The 20,776-nt window shown below is 44.6% G+C and overlaps 1 protein-coding gene across 1 annotated transcript in view; it reads left to right on the top strand.

The window, feature by feature from the left end:
- Nucleotides 1-241: 241 nt before the first annotated feature.
- SNRNP200 (small nuclear ribonucleoprotein U5 subunit 200) overlaps nucleotides 242-20,776 on the top strand; it is a 58,183-nt gene continuing 37,648 nt past the window's right edge. The window contains exons 1-27 of the mRNA XM_040414477.1: nucleotides 242-286; nucleotides 3,846-4,009; nucleotides 6,945-7,116; nucleotides 7,256-7,448; nucleotides 7,652-7,707; nucleotides 7,793-7,891; nucleotides 8,135-8,287; nucleotides 13,026-13,125; nucleotides 14,077-14,213; nucleotides 14,717-14,800; nucleotides 14,899-15,072; nucleotides 15,171-15,308; nucleotides 15,587-15,742; nucleotides 15,832-16,002; nucleotides 16,112-16,305; nucleotides 16,437-16,560; nucleotides 16,690-16,839; nucleotides 16,925-17,035; nucleotides 17,217-17,348; nucleotides 17,452-17,640; nucleotides 18,385-18,582; nucleotides 18,772-18,924; nucleotides 19,022-19,102; nucleotides 19,190-19,273; nucleotides 19,421-19,527; nucleotides 19,606-19,724; nucleotides 20,108-20,262. Coding sequence (XP_040270411.1) covers nucleotides 242-286; nucleotides 3,846-4,009; nucleotides 6,945-7,116; nucleotides 7,256-7,448; nucleotides 7,652-7,707; nucleotides 7,793-7,891; nucleotides 8,135-8,287; nucleotides 13,026-13,125; nucleotides 14,077-14,213; nucleotides 14,717-14,800; nucleotides 14,899-15,072; nucleotides 15,171-15,308; nucleotides 15,587-15,742; nucleotides 15,832-16,002; nucleotides 16,112-16,305; nucleotides 16,437-16,560; nucleotides 16,690-16,839; nucleotides 16,925-17,035; nucleotides 17,217-17,348; nucleotides 17,452-17,640; nucleotides 18,385-18,582; nucleotides 18,772-18,924; nucleotides 19,022-19,102; nucleotides 19,190-19,273; nucleotides 19,421-19,527; nucleotides 19,606-19,724; nucleotides 20,108-20,262 — 3,639 coding nt within the window. The remainder of the gene's footprint in view (nucleotides 287-3,845; nucleotides 4,010-6,944; nucleotides 7,117-7,255; nucleotides 7,449-7,651; nucleotides 7,708-7,792; nucleotides 7,892-8,134; nucleotides 8,288-13,025; nucleotides 13,126-14,076; nucleotides 14,214-14,716; nucleotides 14,801-14,898; nucleotides 15,073-15,170; nucleotides 15,309-15,586; nucleotides 15,743-15,831; nucleotides 16,003-16,111; nucleotides 16,306-16,436; nucleotides 16,561-16,689; nucleotides 16,840-16,924; nucleotides 17,036-17,216; nucleotides 17,349-17,451; nucleotides 17,641-18,384; nucleotides 18,583-18,771; nucleotides 18,925-19,021; nucleotides 19,103-19,189; nucleotides 19,274-19,420; nucleotides 19,528-19,605; nucleotides 19,725-20,107; nucleotides 20,263-20,776) is intronic.

The raw sequence follows: 20,776 nt of genomic DNA, 5'->3' as shown, positions 1-20,776 counted from the left end.
ACTTTATAAGCATTTGTGTTATTTTAGAAATAAGGATTTCATATAACTACATGTGATAATAAATCTCACAATCCTGCATTTTATCCCACTGTTTACTGTTAGCAAGTCTAAATAAAGCTTATTTAAAAAAAAAAAACACAAGGCAGTGCGCCCCGGAACCGGAAGTGTTCAGGCGGAAGTGTCGTCTGCAGCGCGTTGTTTGCCCCGTGTGTGAGATCCAGACCGGGCAGCAGACGTCGCAATGGCGGATGTAACAGCCCGTAGCCTTCAGTACGAGTACAAGGCGGTAAGTACACGCGATGTCGTCAGGTAGATCGTCCTGAGGTTTCAGACAGTAGCGAGGACGGTGGCTGACTCAGTCTAGGTGCTGAGACTTGTAGTTCTACACGAGTCTCCTCATAGGGTTAATCACCCATTGCTATCTCTGGTGTTAGGTATAATAAAGCTCCACCTTCCTATCGATAATATGGAAACTTGGAAGCAACCTTGAGACATTTGTGTCCTCCTTGCTGACTTCTACACGCACAGCCCTCCACATGTAACATTGTAGCAGTTTTGTTCTTTATTCTAGTGACTGGGTTTCCCATCTGAGACAATGGGGACGTATCGCTAGGATATACCCCCATTGTCTGATAGGTGGGGGTCCCAGAGGTAGGAGAACGGAGCGGGCAGGTGATGGGTGTTTTGGGGTCTGGCCACTGTCAGGCACTCTTACCATAGAGGTGAAAAGGTGCGCAGCGTGCATGACCTGCCACCCGCTCCCTTTCACTTCTACGGGCCAGACCGAAATAGCCGAGGTGGGATCCATCAGACAATAAGGGGAATATCCTAGCGATATGCCCCCATTGTCTGAGATGGGAATACCCCTTTCAGGGTACTTTCACACTTGCGTTATACTTTTCCGGCGCTGAGTTCCGTCCTAGGGGCTCAATACCGGAAAAGAACTGATCAGGATTATCCCCATGCATTCTGAATGGAGAGCAATCAGGATGTCTTCAGTTCAGTCTTTTTGCCTTTTCAGGACGGAGATAATATTGCAGCATGCTGCGGTTTTATCTCCGTCCAAAATTCCGGAACACATGCCGGATCCAGCATCTTTTCCCATTGACATGCATTAATGCTGGGTCCGGCCCCTATGGGTGTTCCGGCAAAACGGATCTGGCTTTCCGGTCTGCGCATGCTCAGACCGCAAAAAATGTAAAAAAATAAATAGAAAATGCCGGAGAGACGGATCCGGCATTTCAATGCATTTGTTAGACGGATCAGGTTGTTGATCCGTATGACGAATGCCATCAGTTTGCATACGTATTGCTGGATCTGGGGTGACGGAACTGCCTGCCGGAATCCTCTGCCGTAAGTGTGAAAGTACCCTAAGATACGAGACAGAGTTACTGTCATACAGAAGTCCGTTGGCTCTCTAGAATATGAAGTAAAAGCTTTAAAATCTGAAAATGATATTCCATTATGTATTCCGCTACCACGGAGCATAACTTATAGTCCCTGGTAGCGGAATTCTTAGATAACCCGAACCTTGTATGCCCAACTTGAAAGCACACGTTCGCTCAACACTAGACGGAACTGCTAGGCCGAGCGCTGTGCCCCTTTGGCTGCGTCTCTCTGCTTGTTTCTCCTTGGGGAGGGTTTGCTGTTTATAGACTTGACTTGTGATGAACCCATAGGCCACCCTCCTCTGTGAGTGGGCACAGTACTTGGCTGAATGCTTCTGCCCCTTTTTTAATGATAGTTGAAGGTCTTGGCATCTGGAAGATTTCTGACATGTCTTACTGACAAGTATAAACATTTTTATGACATTAGAAATACTTTAAATTATTAAAGGGGTTGTGTCACTTCAGTAAGTGGCATTTATCACGTAGAGAAAGTTAATACAAGGCACTTACTAATGTATTGTGATTCTCCATAATGCCTCCTTTGCTGGCTGGATTCATTTTCCCACCCTTTTATACACTGCTTGTTTCCATGGTTACGACCATCCAGCAGCCGTGGTTGTGCTAGCACACTATAGAAAAAAGCTCCGGCCTATGTGAGCTCCCCCAGTCCCGGCCACCAGACGGGTTGGCGCTTTTTCCTATATTGTGCAAGCACGACCACCGCTGATGGATTGCTGGGTGGTCGTAACCATGGAAACGAGCAGTGTATAATGTAATGGAAAAATGAATCCAGCGAGCAAAGGAGACAATATGGACAATCACAATACATTAGTAAGTGCCTTGTATTAACGTTCTCTACATGATAAATGTCATTTACTGAAGTGAGAGAAACCCTTTTAGATCCTTATAGTGACAGCCTATAAAAAAAGTCGAGAGAATAATAAAAGAAAGCAAAAGCCCATGGGGTGCGGTAAGACATTGCCGATTCCTCACAGAAAATGTGTGACAACTTACAGCAGATTGTGTGGATGGAGTTTAATAAAAAAAAAAAAAAATCTCATATCAGAAGAGATCTATGTGGAACGTAGTTCATGCTGTGGATTTTCTGCAGATTTTACCCTCTGCAGTGTGGAGAGTGACCCATCACCCGGGGCAAGCCAAGTATTGCGCCCCTCCCCCACAACCTGTAACCACGCCCCTATACTGCCTATAATGAGTAGATGTCACCTGCAGTCCTATGTAACACCACAGATAACAGTGATAACTCGGAGTACAGATAATGTAGTAGATGGGTGTGAGGTATCAGAATTCAGAACACGCACAGTGTGACCAAATTCTCAATCTCCTCCCCGACCATGAAACAGATATTTGGATGGACATAACATACATCGCTATGAAATATACATTTGAATACCGCCCCATACCTCTTACATCCAGTGACGTCTCCTAGGATGTAGACTTTCCTCAACGTCTTCATTCAGAGATAAGACCGCCATGATAGCTTCTTTCAGCCGCGTCTCTGCAGAGTTTCACTGAATGTTTTTTAGATTACTCACTTTACTTCCATCCTCTCCTTCCTGGTGTCTCAACACTGTCATCCTGCTGCCCCCCAACACTGTGCTAGAGCCAGACAGATAGTCCCCCTGTATTATTATTATAATTATAATGGACCCCTCTCCATTATTGACATAGTGGCCCCATCTGTATTATAGGTATAATGGTCCCCTCTGTATATAAGACTCCTCTGTGGTGTTAGTATAGTGGCCCCCCTCTGTGGTGTTAGTATAGTGGCCCCCCTCTGTGGTGTTAGTATAGTGGCCCCCCTCTGTGGTGTTAGTATAGTGGCCCCCCTCTGTGGTGTTAGTATAGTGGCCCCCCTCTGTGGTGTTAGTATAGTGGCCCCCCTCTGTGGTGTTAGTATAGTGGGGCCCCCCTCTGTGGTGTTAGTATAGTGGCCCCCCTCTGTGGTGTAATACTTGCCTCTCTTCCGCTCCCCGTCACCACTTGAGGCGTCCCGGCGCAGGCGGTCATGTACACATCACTGTGCCCTCCTGCCGCGTCATCTCGCGAGACCCGATGCAGGAGGTCACAGCGCGGTAATCGCGATCTCCTGCGTCGCTCTACTGCCTCATAGGCTTCAGGCCTAGTGCCCTGAAGCCTATGAGGCATGACGGAGGGGACAGGAGCCATAGGCTCCCGTGGCCCTTATTGAAATGCCTGCACCCCCCCACACACACACGCTACACCACTAGTCACAGGGTGTGGTGTATACACAAGCCTTAGTACATTAGATTAGTTTTTTCTAATACCATTCCTTACATGTTATCTGGAATTTCTTTCCTCCTGCTCCTGTAATTGGTGTACATGAGGATGCTTGTGTGATTGCAGTGATGGGAAAAGCCGGAGCTCTGGGCGTTGTTATCCTTATTCTTTCTAATCAAATGTCTTATTTTCTAGAACTCTAACCTCGTACTTCAAGCAGATCGTTCCTTGATCGATAGGACCCGCCGAGATGAGCCCACCGGGGAGGTGCTGTCGCTGGTGGGAAAACTGGAAGGGACTCGCATGGGAGACAAAGCTCAAAAAACCAAGCCACAAATGCAGGAAGAGAGAAGAGCAAAGTGAGTGCTGTGACCACATACTTAATTTTATATTTAAAGAGGTATTCCGGTAATTACCAATCATCTCCTATCCACAGAATAACTATTAGATTGTGGGGGTCCTTCCGCCGGGGCCCCGTACCTTGCAGGGTCTTTCTGAAATAAACTGAGCGCCAGGTTGAGCTTGTGCAATGCCTTTCCTTTTATCTCTCTGGCACCTGCCGGAAATAGCCAATTGCTGTGTACGGCTATCTCTGGCAGTCCCATAGAGATGAATAGAATGGCAGAGCCCATGCCCAACCCTGTTCATTTCAGGGGCACTGCGGGGTGTCCGCCCATTCTTGTGATTAGCTGGGGGGCACCAGTGCTAGGACTCCTGTGGATAGGGAATAACTTGAAATTACCGGAATACCTCCTTTAATTTTCTGTTCATTAGTTTATAATCAAAAGCACATTATTACCAATAGCTCCCCCCCCCACACACACACACACTACACTACACTCCAGGATAGAAAGAAAAATAAAAAGTTAAATTTTTTTTTTTTTTTTTTTGTGAAATTGCTTTTCAAATCAAAAAGTGTAAATGTTGGGAGACCTCTAAAAAACAAAACAAAAAAAACTGCTATCTCTTTAGTGGATAGGGATTGCAACTAAAAGTAGGAATTGATTTTTCAAGCGAGAATTCTGAACCCTCGTATACATTATACTTACCAGCTCCCCGACATCCGCGTCACTTCTTCGGATCAAACCATCCAGCAATATGGGAAGGGGGGGCAGTAGCCAATAGCAGGCCGCGACATGGACGAGCCCCCCTAACATCGCAGGTGACTCTAGGGAGGCTATTGGCTGCTCCTCCCCGTTGCGGGATGTTTTGATCCATGCGACGGGTAGAGGCAGCAGTGGTTGTGCGGGGATCTGGAGGTGCAGGTGCCAGGAGCTGGTAAATATGATGTATAGGAGGGGCCCAGGCATTGGGGGAGGGGTTCATTATAGGGGTTGGACAACCCCTTTATGGCAAATTAACTGTAAATTGAGGAAAGCACTTAATCACTGCAGAATGTAAGACAAGCTTGCATCTCTATAATGATTTTGGCAAACGACCATATAGAGCTGAAACATTTTGTTTGAATCCAACAGAAATAATTTGACATGTATGTTGATCCATCGTGATACTGTTTTAAACCACAGTCTTTTTTTAAAAAGGGTTCAAGTTGGATAAAAGGGGTGGAATGTGATAAAACAATAAACAAGCATTACTTGCCCATTGGCTCCCTGCCGCCAGTCTGTTTACTTGGCTGAAGCAGGGACGCGCCGGTCACTGGCCTCATATCCGTACTGCTGAGGCCAGTGGATGGCTGCAACAGTCACGTGTATATAAAGGCTTGTCACCGCTGCATGTAATAAACAGACCTGTAGGTGAGGAGAAAAATCTGACAAATGTCAAACTTTTTATTTTTTATTTTTCTTTTTGCTGACTTCTGTGGGTGGACAGCAGCTCACATGAGACAATCAAGCACCTGCAATTAGCTCTTGTTAACCCCATCCTCTCGTGTACAAATCAGTCCCTCACATATAGGCCCAGAGATGCATATGGTGTGTAAAGCCCCCAGGACTTTAGGTACGTATTTCTATGAATATAGAAGTAAGGATCAGTGGAAGTCATCTGGGCCACACCATCTTCTTTTCTATGAGATCACTATGCGAGCACTGAAAGGTGGAAGATACTGAGCATGTTAGTCCACACTCTGACTGCAGGGGGCGCTGCCTGAGAGGAAATGTACTTAGAAAACGTTAAAAATATTGTAATATTCATTTGAAATGCCCTGTTTGCATAGTGATACTTAGTGGCATTTTTTTGTCCATCTCTTTAAACCCCTTTAAACTTATGTGAGGGCTACATGGTGACACGAAGTCTCATGCAAATAGTTTTCACAGCGCGACTTCATTCGTTACTCTTCGGGGAAAGATAATGCAAACAAATTTAAGATTTGCACAAAAATTGCGGCCTGTCGGTTTGGTTTGCAGTATCAGCAAAGCTGTTTGCAGCTTCCTTTCCCATACAAAACTTTTGAAGTTGTAACCAGACGCCCTGTGCCGCCGCGTAGCCCGAGCCTTACTTTTACAGCTCCTGTTTTGCATCTTGTTTCTGACTGCTTTCTCATCCCCAGCTACATTCACTTTATTATATCTTATGGAAATGTTGGTGGAGATTTAGTCAGCTAAATTTGCCAAAATTCTGGCTCCGTTACGCCATTTTTATTATGCGTCTTAGACACGTTTATGCCTCGCTAGACAAGGGGCATGGCAGTAATTCTGGTGCAAAGTAGGCCAACCATTAGGTAGTGCAAAGTTACACAAAAGCATCCAGCAAGATGCAGCAAATTTATCGTACAGCGTGAGTCACTGATAGGTTTGGCGCAGCTTTATAGACTGGGGCTGGTCTATTAAAGGGGTTCTGCACTTTGTTTAAACTAATGATCTATCCTCTGGATAGATCATTGGCTTCTGATCGTTCACTTGAAGGGAGCTTAGCCCCGCCCAGGTCAGTGATACTAGTCATGATGTCACTCGGCCTGCGGTAAACAGTGAGAAGGCCGCGGCATTGCTGGAGCACCGCTGCCTTCTCAAACAGCTGATTGGCGGGGGTCCTGGTCCGACACCCAGGACCCCCGCCAATCAGCTGTTTGAGAAGGCAGCGGTGCTCCAGCAACGCCGCGGCCTCCTCACTATTTACCGCACTATTTACCTGCCGGTCAGATGCTGATGATCTATCCAGAGAATAGATAATCAGTTTAAACAAAGTGCAGAACCCCTTTAATATTAGACGGGATTGATAAATCTGCCACTTTGTGTTCACACAGTCGGTGATCTCTCTCTTACTTTGGTATTCCTCCCCTCTCAGTTCCGTGTGATATGACAGGCGGCTGCTCTAATGGTATAATGTTTTCTCTCGTAGGAGGAGGAAGAGAGATGAAGACAGACATGACATAAACAAGATGAAAGGCTTCACTCTCCTGTCAGAAGGAATTGATGAGATGGTGGGGATCATATATAAACCCAAAACCAAAGAGACTCGTGAGACCTACGAAGTCCTGCTCAGCTTTATACAGGCAGCACTGGGAGACCAGGTACATTTCTTATGTCCTCATTTTTCTTACTACCTTTTTAGGTTCATGCTGCTCTCTTTTCTATATGTTATATAGCCGTGTAATTCCTGGGAGATAGATCTCCTAATGTAGATGTTTGTGTTGTGCCCTCTTACATCAGCCAAGAGACATCCTGTGTGGTGCCGCGGATGAGGTCCTAGCGGTGATGAAAAATGACAAACTGCGAGACAAGGAAAGGAGACGAGAAATTGAGCAGCTCCTCGGACAGACAGATGACACCCGCTACCATGTGCTAGTAAACCTGGGCAAAAAGATAACCGATTATGGAGGTGACAAGGAAATTCAGAATATGGGTGAGTATCCAGATATATATTTTATTGCCTACAGGTCATGGTAACATCCCGGCAGTATCCTGACTTGGAGGAGACTTCAGTTGATGTTCTGCAATGGTCCCAATATTTCCTCTATGGTTGCACAAAAATTCTTAATCCTAAAGTGTATTCAAAGTTTGTACCGTAATTATTAATATATTTTTTTTCCGTTTGTACATCTCCAGATGATAATATAGATGAGACCTATGGAGTGAATGTACAGTTTGAATCTGATGAAGAGGTGAGTAACACATGCAGCAGATGGAGTAGACTATATCCCACTGGCCCAGGTTAGACATAATTTATGTCTGTCTCCTGTCTTGCAGGTGGGGGATGAAGATGTTTATGGCGAGGTGAGGGACGAAGCTTCCGATGACGATATGGATGGGGATGAAGCTGTTGTCAGAGGAACACTATCTGCAAATGTAAGAAGCCAAGGAGCTCTTTCTATCATTACTTTGCTGATGCTTGAACACTTTTATACCTCTTTCATACTTGAACACGCTTGAGCTCATTATCTAGTCTCTGCCAGTCTGACTTGGAATATGGGATAAATGTTAATCTGCGAAGAGTATAACGTTTCCAAGCAGATGGTCCTAGGCTTGGTCACTGCAGGAGGCCACTGCACCATTGTACAGTTGATGGCATATTTTCTTTCCTTCCTGCAGCTTGTGACATCTGGAGAGCTCATGAGTTCTAAGAAGAAGGACCTTCACCCTCGAGACATTGATGCTTTCTGGTTGCAGAGACAGCTGAGCAGATTTTATGATGATGCCATTGTCTCCCAAAAGAAAGCAGATGAGGTTCTGGAAATCTTAAAGGTATGTAAAACTCTTGCCGCTTTGTACTTGATTGAAATGATATACAAATGTTCCCATAGATGTATTTCCTATTCTAAGGGTTTAAGTACATGAGTGATTTTCACACACGAGTGATTAAAACTAACTGCACCCACAGTGAAAATTACCCATTTAAGTCAATAAGTTTATACATTTTCTCATACAAGATCGCTGTGTGGGGGGAAAAAATGCTGATTGTTTCATATTTTGCGTTTTTCACCCATGACTTGCCTATTCAAGTGAATTAATGAAAAAACCTGTACGTCTTCCACTGATAGATGCGAGGAGATGCTTTGTGTCAGTTTTATTTCATGATTGTGAAAAGTCCATGAAAACTGACAACATCCACTTAGCAAAAAATGCAAGAAGTTAACATTTGCAGAAAACACTGAAACAAAACTGAGCAGAAAGATGTCCATTTTGTACTTGATCGAGTTTAAATTTGCCCATGTGCATAAGCCATATAGACAAAATTCTTGAAATCTTACTATGCGGTTATGATGCAGGATTTAATCAACTCTACTAGTTCTCCCATCTTTGGAAACTATTATCTTGTAGATCGGTACTCAAAGGCCCCTTTACCAATGTCGGAGATACCAAGGCACCAGATAATCACTAACGATCATTCGTAGGAACGCTCGTTAACGAATATTTGGCGGTGTAGAACGAGTGTTCGTTGGGTAATATGCTCGTTTGTGCAGGCATTTAAATCCTTGTTTGCCAGAAGCAGATCGTGGTGTCTAAACAACCTCTGCTGCCGGCAAACAACAAGTCTGTATGGGTACGAGCGATGGCATTAGCTATTGCTCCTCCCCATGCTGTGGAGGAGATCGCTGCATGTGATAGCCTCGGACTCCTTCACTGACGAGCAGGCGATTGCCGGGCAGGAATTGCCTGCCAAATTGTCCCGTGTAAAGGGGTCTTTAGACTACTTTCACACTTGCGTTCAGAGCGGGTCCGTCTGATGTCTTCACAGACGGATCCGCTCCTATAATGCAGACGTTTGAATCCGTTCAGAACGGATCCGTCTGCATTATAGTTTAAAAAAAATTTCTAAGTGTGAAAGTAGCCTGAGCGGATCCGTCCAGACTTTACATTGAAAGTCAATGGGGGACGGATCAGTTTGAAAATTGAGCCATATAGTGTCAACTTCAAGCGGATCCGTCCCCATTGACTTACACACTTAGATGGTCTGATGAAAGCACTTTCTATGTGCTGAAACGCGTCACTATGTCTTTAAGAGTGACTGAATAAACCACAGCAGTGAAAATTCCATTTGCGAGTGCCGGTCCTCTTCTTTACATTGTTTGCTGGGACGCCGACCTCTTGACACGTGCACCGCAGCCACCACAAGGCAGTGCCGACCCTTATCTTCAATATTGACTTACATTGTAAGTCTGGACGGATCCGCTTGCCTCCGCACGGCCAGGCGGACACCCGAACGCTGCAAGCTGCGTTCAGGTGTCCGCCTGCGGAGCGGAGGCTGAACGCCGCCAGACGGATGCATTCTGAGCGGATCCGCATCCACTCAGAATGCATTAGGGCAGTACGGATGCTTTCGGGGCCGCTTGTGAGAGCCTTCAAACGGAACTCACAAGCGGAGCCCCGAACGCTAGTGTGAAAGTAGCCTTACTGTGTTTCACTTTTGCATATACGCTCCTTGCAATTAATGTAAAAAATATTGCAGGCGGAGTAACATTATCTAATAAATTACTCCCTTAAAGGAGTTATCTGAGATCACAATTTGATGGCCTGTCCTTCAAGTGAATGTGACAAAGCTGCAATACACAGAACAGCTGCTACAAAGTATGACGTTTTGGTGTAACCATTCAAGATGCTTTAGCACAGGCATCCTCAAACTGCGGCCCTCCAGCTGTTGCAAAACTACAACTCCCAGCATGCCTGAACAGCCTACAGGTATTAGCCTACAGCAGGGCATTGTGGGAGTTGTAGTTTTACAACAGTTGGAGGGCCGCAGTTTGAGGATGCCTGCTTTAGCACTAGCTCACCTGCCTCAGCTCCTTCAAAGAGTTGATTGACGGGGGTGCAGTGTCGAACCCCAATCATCTGATGGCCTGTCTGAAGGTTTTTTTATCCATAAATGTTTGGTGTCTCAATGCGCTTTGGGTCATGAGTAGGGTTGTTGCGGGTATCGAAATTTCGATACCCAATCGATACTTTTGTCCCGGTATCGATACGATACCGGGATTTCCGTTTTTTCGATACTGGGCTGCGCTTCTGCGCAGTCTAGTATCTCTGAACATGAGCGCGCTGCTATCGGCGCGCTCATGTTCTCTCTCAGCAGCACGGGGAGAAGGAAGCTGTCCTCCCTCCCCCTGTGCTGCTGCCGCTGCCACCAATGAGAAGAGAGGGGCGGCAATGAGAAGAGAGGGGCGGCAATGAGAAGAGAGGGGGTGGAGGAGGGGCGGCAATGAGAAGAGAGGGGCGGAGGAGGGGCGGGCGCACTGCGCCCCCAATGATAGGATTACTATCGGAGCGATGGGAGGAGACATCAGCTTCACTAGTGGGCGTTCCTTTTCCCTGCGCTGCGATTGGACAGCGCTACAGCCAGGGAGAAGGAACGCCCACTAGTGAAGCTGATGTCTCCTCCCATCGCTCCGATAGTAATCAGCAGCATGTGGAGCAGGAGAGGAGACAGTAATGGGGCACTGCGGGCGAACGGAGCGGCGCCCAGGACTAAATGGTGAGTGCTGAGACATCGCTGGGCGCCGCTCTGTGTGGCCTAATAGTGAAAGTCTGGACTCATATACAGTAGTCAGTCTTTAACACATACAGGAGGCGGGTGCCGGCAGCAGAATCGCATTGCCGGCACCCTGCCCCTGACAGGGAGCTGCGATCAGCGGCAGTTAACTGCCGCTGATCTGCTAGTACCCGCCTCCTGTATAAAGGGGTAAAATCATTGGTGGTGCAGTGTGCCCCCCCCCCTCAATCCCCCCATCCCATTAAAATCATTGGTGGCACAGTGCGCCGGCCCCTCTCAACCCTCCAGTATTAAAATCATTGGTGGCAGTGGCCACAGGGACCTCTCCACTCCCCCTCATTGGTGGTGCAGTGGCAGCTTCTGATCGGAGCCCCAGCTGTGTAAGCCTGGGGCTCCGATCGGTTACCATGGCAGCCAGGACGCTACAGAAGCCCTGGTTGCCATGGTAACATCCCTGATGCTGTGTGCACAAAGCACAGAGCAGCAGGGACAGTGTGGAGTCCTATTCACCCTGATAGAGATCTATCAGGGTGAATAGGAAAAGGGATGAAAGATCCCAGGTTCTTTATTAAATAAAAAGTGAAAAAAAAAAAAAAACACTAAAATATGAAGTATAAATCACCCCCCTTTTCCCAATTTCACATATAAAATATATAAATAAACATATTACATCGCCACGTCAGAAAAGTCCAAACTATTAAAATATAAAAAAAAAATCTAGGTGGTGAATGCCGGAACAGAAAAAATAAAATAAAAACGGCGCGATTCGCCATTTTTAAAAATGAGGAATGCACGTGGCTTTTTTTGTTTATTTTTTTCGCGTGGTATCGAATGGTATCGAGTATCGCAATACTTTTTCATGGTATCGAAACCGAATCAAAAATTTGGTATCGCAACAACTCTAGTCATGAGACTGATATGTTAGGAAACATGTTTCCTATCTTTCCTACTGTCATTTGCAGTATTTCCAAAACGTAAGAACATTTGTGACTTTATAAACTAAAACCAAAGTGTATCGTTTTATGAGGACCTTACACGTCTCCTGACATCTCTGTTTCCGTAGCTACTTGCTTTCCACAGGCAGTAACACTTGTGGAGCATCATTTCATATAACTCTATGATGTGCTCCATGAACTCCGTTCTTCCTGTTAGAAGCACTGATTAGACTTCCCGTTTATAAATGGCACATCAGATGCAGCCAACCCCTGTCCTTAGCGTTAGACCTCTGAGGGCAGCGATTGTCGGCAGCAGTCACATGCAGTATACTGGCATGTCAGTGATGCATTATGTTAGGAGGACCAGCGCCATGGAGAGCAGTACTGGAGAACAGGCTAAGTTTAACATTTTTATTTATTTTATTTTAGGCAATTAAAAGGCTTGTCCCGAGATTTTTAAACCGAACCCGACACCTCTCCTGACATGTTTATTTTAGTAAATATGTGTATGCCCCATGAAATAACAATTCCGCATTATCTATTTTAATGACCCTGTCAGTGATCAGCAATGTTCGGCACTCCAGCTGTGGTAAAACTACGACTCCCAACATACACACTTGCTTGGATTTCTCAGAACTCATAGAAGTGATTGGAGCATGCTGGGAGTTGTAGTGTCACAACAGCTGGAGTGCTGGAGGTTTGCTGACCCCTGCTCTTTTATTCCTACTAGGAGTGTATTGCCAACTGGGTGTTACCAGTTGGGGGGGGTTCTTCCTGCGCCCTCTGTCACGGTCCAGTCAGCGCTGCTAGTGGCAACCTGTGTATGTTCAGGGACATACCCCTTTGTCAAAGCGATTTTATTTATAACTATATAATACCAATAATAGCAGGATGGCACTTCATAGAGTCATCAGAAAAGCTGCTCCAGAATAATTACATGGTGGATACAACAGTTACTAAAACAGACGACCCTTTTAAATTGAGTGCTGCTTTAGTAAACAGTATGGATGGCGGTCATTGAGTATGTTCATAGTGAATAATAATGGTCACCCTCTTTCCTCAGACTGCAGGAGATGATCGTGAATGTGAAAATCAGCTAGTCCTGCTGCTAGGATTCAACACATTCGATTTTATTAAAGTTCTGAGACAGAGTCGCATGATGAGTGAGTATTCCCTTAGGGCTGGATCCCTGGTTTTATAAAACTTGTCATTTAGCACTTTAATAATCATTTACATTTAAAAGTCCTGTAAAAATCCCTTTTTTTTTTAATATGAAGATTTCTTTCAAAAGATGATTCTTTTGTTCTGTCTTTTTAAATGAGTTTTTCCAATTTCTATGTATTGATGACCTATTCAATATCAGATCGTTGGGGGTCTGAGACCCGAGCTGATCAGCTGTGGAGGCAGGTGCCAGGAACAACACCACGGTCTGCGCCTTCTGCTTGTGGCTCCGTCCACAAATTTTCTGGTGCTGGCATCTGCCACAAGTAGCAGATTGGTGGGGTACCAGTATGTGCCCTCCACTGATCTGACATTGGTGACTTGGGCCTCATGCACACGACCGTTGTGTTTTTTTTATGGTTCGCAATCCGCAAAACACTGATGGTGTCCGTGGGCGTTCCGCAATTTGCAGAAGGCGAGGACAGGCATTAATATAATTGCCTATTCTTGTCCGCAAAACGGACAAGAGGAGGACAGGTTATATTTTTTTTGCGGACCACGCAACGGATGCTTACAACACATGGAGTGCTGTCCGCATCTTTTGCGGCACCATTGAAGTTAATTGGTCCGCATCCAAGCCACAAATACTGCGGCTCGGATGCGGACCTAAACAACGCTCGTGCGCATGAGGCCTTATCCTAAGGACAGCTTCACTTAGGTTATGCTCACATGCGGCAGATTTGTTTCTCATCCCTCATCTCAGTGGGGTTGTTTTTGTAGCAAGCGCGTGGATTTCTACAAGCCCCATTCAGCCTCATGTGAATCTACCCTTGTTTTTTTTTTAAAGCCTGTTTAGGATGTCCTGTACTTAATTAGTCCTACTACAGGTACATCGGTTGCTTGCTTTATATCTAAGCTGATTACAACACTGGAGTCTTGTTTCTTTTTCTCAGTTCTGTATTGTACACTCTTGGCCAGTGCTCAGAGTGAAGCAGAAAAAGAGAGAATTATGAGCAAAATGGAGTCCGACTCAGAATTATCCAAATATTTGTACCAGCTGCAGGAAACCGAAAAGGAGGATCTGATTCGGGTGAGTTGTGATGACCTATGGGATAGTTTTTTGGGGGATTTTTATTAGGTTCCTTTCAAAAAGATTGCAAAAAGCACTGGGGATAAGTCAAAAAGTCCAGTAGTCGTATTAGTCTATGAAAATAGTGTCAGTGAGAGGCATATAAGCTATGCCAAATCTGGCTCTATATGATCTGTGTCCCAAGGTTTAGTATCAAGGAAGCCCGGACTGTAGACGTAATTTAGCTCTTTGGCACGGCGTTATTATAGGTGGGGGGATACTGACCCATTACCCAATTAATAAAAGATGGCAGATTAGGGTGTGGCACTGGTTTGGGAGGACAGGTATTTTTATTTTAAGCCCCCAATCCCTTGATTTTTTTAGTCCTCACATGGGAGGAAAATGCAGTAAAGATGGTTTGGGGTTGACTACTATTGGTGGATAAGGTCCTAGTTCGACTACACGTGGTTCAAACCCCATCACTGCAGGGAGATACTATGTTACCTGTGTTACTTTGTGTTCAGGAGGAGCGTACCCGTAGGGAGAGGGTGAGACAGTCCCGAGTAGATACAGACTTGGAAAGCATGGAGATGGAGCAAGGTGGAGAGGTAAGTTCCTTTCCTTGATAAAGTGGAAGAAATAAACGTAAATTGAAGGACAGATGTGTTATTTTGCTGGAAAGTCTTGAATTTGCCTTCTCTCGCAGTCTTTCACCCCACGTCAAGTCTTGGACCTGGAGGACTTGGTGTTTGCCCAAGGTTGCCATTTCATGGCCAACAAACGTTGCCAGCTTCCCGATGGCTCTTTCAGGCGACAGAGAAAGGGCTATGAAGAAGTTCATGTCCCCGCGCTGAAACCAAAACCCTTTGCCAACGATGAGGTAAATTAAGGGTGATTGAAAATTTTAGTACCTATTCAATTGGGAGAATGTAAAACATCATCTTTGTTTTGTTTTTTTACCCCCCTTTCTTTTGCTAGCAACTTGTGCCCCTTGAAAAACTTCCAAAATATGCCCAGGCTGGGTTTGACGGGTTTAAAACTTTAAACAGGATACAGAGCAAACTCTATAAAGCTGCACTTGAAACTGATGAAAATCTGCTGCTCTGTGCCCCAACCGTGAGTGTTTTATGTAAAACACAGAGGATAGTAGTACATGAAGGGGTTGTCCTGGATTAGAAAAACATTGCTGCTTTAGTCCAAAAAACATCAATACCCCTTTCCACAGGCTGTGTGCAACATTGGAGCTCTGCCCTATTGGCTCCACTATGGACAGGGGTGGTGCTTTTTTTTTTTTTTTTTTTTAAGAAAGCAGACATGATTTTCTAATCCCGGAAAACCCCTTTAATTTTTCAGTGACATGTTCTTGACTTGGCTCTAATCTTTGTGTTCCTTAGGGTGCCGGTAAGACCAATGTGGCTCTCATGTGCATGTTGAGGGAGATAGGGAAGCACATCAACGTGGATGGCACAATCAATGTTGACAGCTTTAAAATAATATACATTGCTCCCATGCGGTCTTTGGTCCAGGAAATGGTTGGCAATTTCAGCAAGGTAAGAAAACAAGTCTGTGTACCTCTTTAACCCATTCATGCATCTCCCTGCTACTGGATCAGCATTTGCGTCTCTTCTTGTCTGTTCAGAGATTATCTTCATATGGGATCACGGTGGCAGAGCTGACTGGTGATCATCAACTGTGTAAAGAGGAGATCAACGCTACCCAAATTATTGTGTGCACACCAGAGAAATGGGATATCATCACCCGCAAAGGAGGCGAGAGAACGTATACTCAGCTTGTCTGCCTTGTCATCCTGGTCAGTCCCTACACATGGAGCAGCTCTCTGCCCTGCACCACCTTCACGATTTTAAATCTTCCTAAGGTTGACACAAGATTGACTCCTGACATCTCTTGTTTTTTTTCAGGATGAAGTTCACCTCCTCCATGATGACAGAGGTCCTGTGTTGGAGTCTTTAGTTGCCCGAGCCATCCGTAACATAGAGATGACGCAAGAAGATGTGAGGTTGGTGGGCCTCAGTGCCACACTACCCAACTATGAAGACGTTGCTACTTTCCTTCGTGTTGATCCAGCCAAAGGTCTCTTCTATTTTGACAACAGGTACTTTTTTTATTTATTTATTTTTTTCCTTGGTTGCTGACTAATTGCAGTACATGATATTCTATCATTGACCCTTCTATGCCCTTAAATTTGAGTGAAACATTTGTTAATCACCCTTCCTGCTTCTATAGCTTCCGCCCGGTACCTCTAGAGCAAACCTATGTTGGGATCACAGAAAAGAAGGCCATCAAACGTTTCCAGATCATGAATGAGATAGTTTATGAGAAGATTATGGAGCATGCTGGGAAAAACCAGGTGTGTTTTCTGACTAAAGTAAAAAAATAAATCTCTTGTGTGATTTATTTTCTCTCCGCTGCGTAGAGTTCACCCAGAACAACAGTTTGCTGTGTGTTTGCTGAGCTTGGCTCACTTTTTTCCTCCTAGGTACTGGTTTTTGTCCATTCCAGGAAAGAAACTGGTAAAACCTCCCGTGCCATCAGAGATATGTGCTTGGAGAAGGATACATTAGGTCTGTTCCTCCGTGAGGGTTCAGCATCAACTGAGGTGCTGCGTACAGAGGCTGAACAGTGCAAGGTGAATTGCCTTCCTAATATGTCGTGTTCCATCCTCCCTGTTACCTTGTCATTTCTTATCTAACAGCTTTTTTTGATATCTGTAGAACCTGGAATTGAAGGATCTCCTTCCGTATGGATTTGCTATTCATCATGCGGGTATGACTCGTGTGGACAGGACTCTAGTGGAGGATCTGTTTGCTGACAAGCACATTCAGGTGATAAGAAGAGCACATTAAAACACTACAAAAAGCAGATATTTACCATCTGCTTCGGGGCTGTTGATGTTTTTGGGTAAAATAATACTTTAGAATGATGATAATGTTAATGTAATAATATGTATGTATAGATGGATTGAGTAATTCCCTGATGATCTATTCCTGGTACTGTTGGTTGCAGGTTTTGGTCTCCACAGCCACATTGGCCTGGGGTGTGAATCTCCCAGCTCATACTGTCATCATCAAGGGGACTCAGGTTTACAGCCCAGAAAAAGGCAGGTGGACCGAGCTGGGAGCCCTGGATATCTTGCAAGTCAGTATGCTTGGTTGATGACATGACATTTGGTTTTGGATAACGTTTTATTGTAGCAAACACCAAATCTGACCACTAAAGTACTGCTGTTTCTTTCCATTAGATGTTGGGTAGAGCTGGGCGTCCTCAGTATGACACAAAAGGTGAAGGTATCCTCATTACGTCACACGGAGAACTGCAGTATTATCTCTCGCTGCTCAATCAGCAGCTCCCTATTGAGAGCCAAATGGTGGCCAAACTCCCAGACATGCTGAATGCAGAGGTGGTCCTTGGAAATGTTCAAAACGCAAAGGTGAATTTGTTAGCCTGTATGCCTCGAATTATGGAATCCTTACACAATAGTGGCTGAAAAGCACCAAATCCAATGAAATCTGCATGTAGCATGTTATAAAGCAGGAGGAGCTGAGCAGATTGAGATATAGCTTATGGGAAAACATTCAGTATAACTTGTAATTTATACAGTTAAATCTTTTTCTGATCTCAGTTGTGCACGGGGAGGTGTGATCAGCGATTGATAGCATTTTCTGTGTAAGTGTGTATACATATATAGCTGTCAGTCACTATGAACAATGAAATCAGAAATAGCAGATATTTAACTGTATGAATTTTTACAGAATCTTTTCCCACAAAACTATATATCAATCTGGTCAGCTCCTCTTGCTGTATAACATGCTCCCTGCAGATTGCACTGATAGCTGTCAGTCACTGATAAGACTGACTCCGTGTACTGAGAGCTGGTCTTAAAGGGGTTATACAATATCATAAACTGCCCGCTCCATGTGCCGCTCCTATATTTCCTCTTAGGGGCCCGGCACAGGTGGGGGTATTGGGGCTGTGGTATGATATTGGATAACCCCTTTAAGTCAGAAAAAGGAAAAGATATAAATCTTTTCCCATAAAACGAATCTATCAATCTGCTCTGCTCCTCCTGCTCTGTAACATGCTGCCTGCCGGTTACACTGCTCTATGTGGTGACAGGTCCTCTTTAAAGGTTAAGTGAATAATCCCTGTAATTACACTGTTGATCATTTTGTAGGATGCTGTGAACTGGCTGGGTTACACATACCTGTATATACGCATGCTTCGCTCACCAAACCTTTATGGGATCTCCCACGATGATGTTAAATCTGATCCCTTGCTGGAGCAAAGACGCTTGGACTTAATCCACACAGCAGCTATGATGTTGGACAAAAACAATTTGGTCAAATACGACAAGAAGACTGGTAATTTTCAGGTAAAAATATGACTCAATTGTGTGTTGGCAGCCTTCGTAATAGAATCAGTTGCCGTCATGTTATCTCATATAGAGCAGCTCTTCTTTCTGGCTAATGGAAGGGTCTTCCGATCTGGGTCCCAGGCTTTGACATCCCCATTTTTATTTTTATTTTTTCAATTTTGTCTATTTTTCTTTACTTTTTTTAAGGTCACTGAATTGGGTCGTATTGCTAGCCACTACTACATTACCAATGAATCCGTGCAGACTTACAACCAGCTTCTGAAGCCAACTCTCAGTGAAATTGAACTGTTCCGTGTTTTCTCCTTGTCCTCTGAGTTCAAAAACATCACAGTCAGAGAGGTGGGTGACTAGGGGAAGATTTGTGGCTGTGTATGGAATATAAGTAATTTAGTATTTTTATGTATTTATTTTTTCCCCCGTTTGATTTATCTTTCAGGAAGAGAAACTGGAATTACAGAAGCTCTTGGAAAGAGTGCCAATTCCTGTAAAAGAGAGTATAGAGGAGCCAAGTGCAAAAGTGAGACCATTTTCCATGTCTGACGTGATCTCAAGGCTCCATCGCTTTATGCCACCAACTAACGGTTGCACTTTTCATATTCCATAGATCAATGTCTTACTCCAAGCCTATATCTCACAGCTGAAACTAGAAGGGTTTGCTCTGATGGCGGACATGGTGTATGTCACACAGGTATGATGGGACATCTAAATGGCTTTTTTATTTGTATACCTTTTAGCAGACGCTATAACTTTTGGGTGCCACAGTCACTCATACAGAGCTGCTGACCGTGTTATTCGGCATGTCCTTCTCCTTGCTTATTTCTTTTCTCTATTCTAGTCTGCCGGGCGCCTCATGCGAGCAATTTTTGAAGTAGTTTTGAACCGTGGATGGGCACAGCTCACTGACAAGACTCTAAATCTCTGCAAGATGATTGATAAGAGGATGTAAGTGACCTTGATAGGTGTCGTCACTTGTCTCCAACCTCTCTGTTACAGCACTAAGCTCTCATCTCCATTCTTCAGGTGGCAGTCTATGTGCCCCCTTCGACAGTTCAGGAAGCTCCCAGAGGAAGTGGTTAAGAAGATTGAAAAGAAAAACTTCCCATTTGAACGTCTCTATGACTTGAATCATAATGAAATAGGTAAGGAAATCTTCTGTTTACAGGAGTGGTCTGGACTGGGCCGCAGTAGCTTTTTCAGGTCCAGCTGCTAAAACCGACGACAAGCCAATTGTTCTCAGTGGAGAAAGATGGCGGTGTACTTTTGATGTTGTATTACATGGCACCCATTCAGGGAAAACATGGCTAGGTTTAGTCTTCCACAGCAGGGGCTGGGCCTTCTGTGCTGCTGTCTTGAGCTTTGTCTTAAAGGCGCAAAGGTTTAACTTTTTCCTATTTTGTAACTTTCCCTTAGTACGTTTCCCAATTTCATGGTACTTTCTTTTCCTCCTTGTTTCAGATTGTATTTTTCCACTTTATTTCCTCTCATTGATCATTTCACACTTTTTTTTTTTTTTTTTCCATAGGTGAACTGATTCGCATGCCGAAAATGGGTAAAACCATTCATAAATACGTGCACTTATTCCCAAAGCTGGACCTGTCTGTGCACTTACAGCCAATTACTCGTTCCACGTTAAAAGTGGAGCTGACCATCACCCCCGACTTCCAGTGGGATGAGAAGGTGCGTTTCGTATCCAGTCTTTAACGTCATATTATATAATCTATAGAATTGCTTAAAACGAGGGCTGCATATACCAAGAAGACGACTTATGCACAGCGTGTCCATGACCAGTAATTGTGCAGTCAGTACATGAAAATGACATTTAGGCCTCTTTCACACTACCGTTTTTTGTTTCCGTTTTGCGGGCTGTTTTTTGCGTTCCGTATACGGAACCATTCATTTCAATGGGTCCGCAAAAAAAATCCATTCCGTTTCCGTTTTTCCGTTCCGTTGAAAGATAGAACATGTCCTATATTTGGCCCCAAATCACGTTCCGTGGCTCCATTAAAGTCAATGGGTCAGCAAAAAAAACGGAATGCATCCGTATGTCTTCCGTATCCGTTCCGTTTTTTGCGGAACCATCTATTGAAAATGTTATGCCCAGCCCAATTTTCTCTATGTAATTACTGTATACTGTATATGCCATACGGAAAAACGGAACCGAAACGGAAACAACGGATCCGTGAAAAACGGA

This window comes from Bufo bufo, chromosome 1 (assembly GCF_905171765.1).
Source record: "Bufo bufo chromosome 1, aBufBuf1.1, whole genome shotgun sequence".
Lineage (NCBI taxonomy): Eukaryota > Metazoa > Chordata > Amphibia > Anura > Bufonidae > Bufo > Bufo bufo.
Note: the sequence above shows the minus strand (reverse complement) of the source record. Positions and strands in the feature narration are given on the sequence as shown.